At 38.7% G+C, this 5,220-nt stretch overlaps 1 protein-coding gene across 2 annotated transcripts; it reads left to right on the forward strand.

The window, feature by feature from the left end:
* Positions 1-2,636: 2,636 nt before the first annotated feature.
* Positions 2,637-4,960, forward strand: LOC145071466 (uncharacterized). Of its 2 annotated transcripts, XM_079018344.1 has the most exons (4): positions 2,637-3,082; positions 3,162-3,258; positions 3,511-4,675; positions 4,822-4,960. In XM_079018344.1, exon 3 carries the CDS (start codon positions 3,611-3,613, stop codon positions 4,604-4,606), a length of 996 nt encoding a protein of 331 aa, XP_078874470.1. In that variant the 5' UTR covers positions 2,637-3,082; positions 3,162-3,258; positions 3,511-3,610; the 3' UTR covers positions 4,607-4,675; positions 4,822-4,960. The 2 variants fall into 2 exon arrangements, with proteins under 2 accessions (XP_078874470.1, XP_078874469.1); XM_079018343.1 differs by having other exon boundaries at positions 3,162-4,675.
* The last annotated feature ends 260 nt before the right edge of the window (positions 4,961-5,220 follow it).

Below are 5,220 nucleotides of genomic sequence, written 5' to 3' on the forward strand. Positions count from 1 at the left end.
TGTAACGTCCCAAAATTCAAGTCCAAAAATTTCATTTTTAATTAAATTGTTCATAAAACATTCACTAGAAAATATTGAATCAACACGTCATCTCATAAAATCAAGTATCATGTTTCAAACCCACAACATAAGCAAATAACATATCATAGTACAATCCCAGAAAACACCGTGTGGAAAATCAAATGTGTGTGCGATGCCATGATACGCCGCCGGCTCCTTCCCCTTAGATGAAGAGGTACCTGAAACCAAAAACTGAAACCGTAAGCACAAAGCTTAGTGAGTTCCCTCATCATACCACATACCATACAATACCATCGATATCTTTCAACCGGTAATCGTCATCGGTATCTTTCAACCGGTAACTGAGGACTATTCCACTCCTACCACTAGCATACAATAACAAGATAGAAGCAACAGTCAGGCATATCCGGGTACTGACCTACCCCTTGGTCCTAAGGACCACTATCAGGGAAACTATCCCTATCATGTAACATATCATACATATATAACTCATAACCAAACGCATACTAGACCAAAATAAATTATCACAAAGATAATTATCTTCTAGATACTCCTCATTGGTGGGCCGACATTGTGGCCTTAGACCCACCCCTACTAGAAGGTAACTCACCTCATACAAGTAGCTGCTGATAATCAGTGCGGGAAACCTCCGTCCGCTGCTGCTCCGGAAATCCTCCGGCTACAAACCCCACAAACACTCAAATGGATCTCTATACTTAGGGTAAAATGACCATTTTACCCTCAACCAAGTTAAGTCAAAGTCAAAGTCAACTTCCAGTTGACCCGACTCGCCGAGTTGGGCTACTCGTCCCCATCCGCGACCCTACTCGTCGAGTTGGGCCGACAACTCGACGAGTTCTTCTCCCATTCGAAAGCCACAAGGAAACTCATCCAACTCGCCGAGTCCGGGAACAACTCGCCGAGTCCCACGAGCAGATCCCCTACTCGCTTCCAAATCCTCACCAGAGCATCCATCTTGAGGATTTGGGTTTCTGGGGCTATTGCTACTCGATAAATTGCTAATTCCGCGAGTAGTGACGAAAGGTTGGACCTTCTACACTTAAACCCCTCTTAACTCAGTAACTGTTCATATGACTCGCTGAGTTTGAAGAACAACTCGTCGAGTTCCAGACAATCTTCATAGGACTCGCCGAGTGGTTCGTCCAACTCGTCGAGTCTAAGACCATCTTTGTTAGGATTAAAACCCCAATTGAGATTTGATGAACAAGATGCGAAAAATAAGAACAAACACAAATATGAAGATTAGGTCGAATGATCACTCGATTTATTGAATTGTGAGGAACAGATTACACTTTAAGAATAAGAATCTAACTCTACAGAAACCTCACAACGTGGCGGCTACATTTTGCCTCACTCTTAACCCTAATAATGAATAATACATGACTATTTATAGGGAAAAGACAAGTCTTGGGTTTCTAGCCTACACTTCATCAAGGGGCCCATTGTCATCATCCATGGAGTGCTTTGAAACCCTACAATCTCCCCCTCAAAGTATGGAATGGATGACAATGCTTTAACTTCCAAAACAAGCATCTAGCGAATAAAAAGATCTTGCAACGAGAAATAGATGAAGCAATCCACGAATCTTGATTCTTCAATAGTCTTCAAACACGAGCTCTAGGATATATAAATCAAGCACTGATATAATGTCTTTAAACTTCATTTTCGAATGTAATCCCAAAAAATCTTCATGAAAACCAAACCCGCCATAAAAACCCATTTCAGAACAAAGAAACCAAATCACTTCTTGTCTTTGAAGAGCTCCCCCTCCAAGTCACAATTCAAATAACCTAATGATATAAGCCATAAAAAAATATCATGTATACTTTAAGATTCGTAATGCCACCTGATCGAGAAAATACTAGAAGTCGGAGATATAACAAGTCCTTAGCAGAGCTCGATAAAGAACTTCCGATGTAAACGATACTTCTCTGTCAAAGCTTTAGCAGAGCTCGATGAAGAACTTCCACTGTAAAAGCTACCTTCATAATTCTACCACAAGCTTTATAAAAAATCTTTAAATTTGAAAAATCACAATCCAATTTCGAATGGCCATACCAAATTCTCCCCTGATTTATAATAAAAAACGTGATTATAAAGCCTTCAAATGGTCATGAAAAATGATCTTGAATGGATAAAAAATTACTATGCTCCCCCGCGACAAAATGATATAGATAATGAAGTATAAAATTCGAAAAAGTCGTGAAAATTTGACGTTATCACGAAAAACGACTTTCCGAACTGCCAAGACTTGATGAAATCTTTATTTTTCTGTTCACGAAAAAATATGTGCATTAAAGAATTCAAAACTGTTCACCGGCCCTCAAATTTGCTAACTTTTTGAAAGATGGGCTGAAATTGTCACTTTGCAGAAAGTTAGGGGATTAAAATAATAAATCTGCATCACATTCCCCTTCATTTGTAACAATTTCTGGAAATAGTCCAAAACTGCCAATCTGTGAAAACAACAGGGACCAAAAGCGTCAAACTGCTGATGTTGTAGGGACCAAAAAATGAAACTTTGACATCTTCTTCCCCATTTGATTAAATACGAACGAACAGCAACAACGACTTAATTACAAAGACCAATTCAGAGATCAACCAATATTTCCAAACTCCGAACATCCCTTCGTTCCGATTGCATAGTTACGAATGCCAGGCCATACAACATCTCATTCCAATTTCATTCGTTCGCAGTGAGCATTCGCAAATCATCAATTTTTGACTTTTCGATTTTGACCAATGTTCATCTAGATGAGATCGATTTGTTCTTCATTCGTTCACATGTCAGAACTTTTCACAACAATTTTGACTTATCTGTTGACTTGACAGTTGCGAACAAATCCCCAACACATTCCAGTTGAGTCAATTACATTCGTTCCGATCATCACTCACTGATTGGGAATTCATTTGTTTTAATTGTTTGAAGCCCCGATAACAATACCCACTTGGCGATTGAGAACCTGATTCCAATCACAAAGCCATTTTCGATCAGAAAACTATGTTCAATTCCAAGATTGAGTTCCGATTTCATTCGCAGGTAAGGAAATTCATAGCGATTTTGACTTTTCTGTTGACTAGCAATGGTGAACAGATATACAAACACATTCTGCTTGCAGGACTATTACACCAACTACAAACCATCGAACTTCTTCCCAATTGAAGTCCTTCCCAGTTGCAATTAGACCAAACCATCTTCCCATTGACATCCAAGTGGTTCGTTCTCAGATCTTGAAACCTAATAACGAATCAGTAGCTTCCCAGAATTGATTCTCAATAATGAACCCTTCATGTCAATTTTAATTGGAAACACGATTCGACCTTTAACACCATTTTGACTTTATGAAATCATGGAATCAATTGATATAATAAAAAATTGATCACGATAATGGCTTTATTCACGGTAATCGACTTAGGAATGGATGAGCAATAGATTTGACAATCATAGATAAAATTTATTGATTGCAGTCCACAATTACAAAGAACACGATAAAGGGACAAAAACACCGCCGATGAACAGTACAAGAAAACGGGAATCTTTGATTTACAAACAACGATAAGAGCAGGAATGAGAAAATTGATGAAGGAATTACATTCCACAGACGAAGACTTGGAACACTCTATCCAAACTCTCTTGCTATCTGAGTTTGGTGACTTTAAGCAGAAGCCTGAAGAAAAACTTGTTCAAACTTTCGATCGCTTCAATCATCTTTTAAGTAAGATTATAAAGCATGGAATTGAAAGAAAAGTTATTGAACAAAAGGTTACTTTCATGAACAGCCTCAGACCTGAATGGATGACTGTTGTGTCAATAGTCAAAGCTCATGAACAGTTCAAGTCTTACTCTCTGGCAAAACTAGTGGGTATTTTAAAATCCCATGAGAATGCTCTATCAAAGGAAACGAATGTGGTTTCTTGTCTGGGTTCTTTAGCTCTTGTCTCCAAAGGAAAAAGTTCGGTTGAAGAAGAAGAGGAATTAGATCTTGCAGATTTTGATCTAACCGGCAAAGAATACGCCATGATGGTGTCCAATCCCAGAAAATTCATTAAGAAGAAATTCCCAGCCAACAAGAACCGAAACTGGCAGGGTAGTTACAACGCCGAAAGGATCAAGGAGGAACCGAAGATGGGGTCAAAGTCTGAAGAGTCAAAGAAGGAAGCTAAAGTTGGAGGAGACTCAGGATTCGACTGCCATTACTGTGGAGGCAAAAATCATTTTGCTAAATACTGTATGCTAAGAAAGAAAGAAGAAAAGACAAACAAAGAAGATGAGGAAGCGAGCCTCCTGAGAAGATTAGAGGAAATAAAGAAAAGAAAGTCTGCTGTTAATAACTCTACCATGAATGCTTTAATTGTGCAGGGTACAAACAACAATGATGAGTTTGGTGGTGTGGAGGTCTGGTCTACAGATTCTGAGGATGATGAAGTCAGGAATCCTACTCATGGAAAGGCTATGCTGGCAAAAGCAGAACATGCAACGGGGAGATGCTTTGTAGTGACCGAGGGTGTGTCCCAAATGAGAGGATACACAACTGATGAGGGAGTTGAAGAGGAAAGAGGGTGAGAGGACAAATGTTTTGCGGCCAAGCCTGTTAGTGCGCAGATCAACGAATGTGATGAGTTGATCAAAAAGGTACAAAATATTCTTGCGTCTCTAAAAATACCTGTTAATGATTATGAAAAGGTATTAAATAAATTAAAGTCAAAATTCTCAAGCATAAGTAGCAGTCTCACCCAAACCCGTGTCACAAATTCTAACCTAACTGATCAAATCAGCAGGATTTCTTCAAAGAGTGAGGAACGAAGGATGTGGATCGAGCAAAAGGAAAAGGAGTTAATTAGATCTAAAGATGATTCTATTTATTTGCAAAGAGACAATCTTAAACTTCTTAAACAACGAAATGTGTTTTGTTTAATTGCTAAGAGACTCTATTTTAACATCACTCAGTTGCATCTTGATTGTGAAATAGGGAAGAAGATACATCGTATGATTTTACCCTTCCTTGAATTAAAGGAGGATGAAATCGACGCTGAAGCCTACAACTGTGAAAGTGTTGTATCTTCTGATGAAGTGTCTCCAGCGTATAAAATAGGTCTGGACAAAATTGAATCCTACATAAAGTCCAAGGACCATAAGGACATGCTCAAAAATCTGTTAGACGAAAATGATAGATTGAA

Source organism: Lactuca serriola, chromosome 8 (genome assembly GCF_051521515.1).
Source record: "Lactuca serriola cultivar US96UC23 chromosome 8, Lser_US96UC23_V15, whole genome shotgun sequence".
Lineage (NCBI taxonomy): Eukaryota > Viridiplantae > Streptophyta > Magnoliopsida > Asterales > Asteraceae > Lactuca > Lactuca serriola.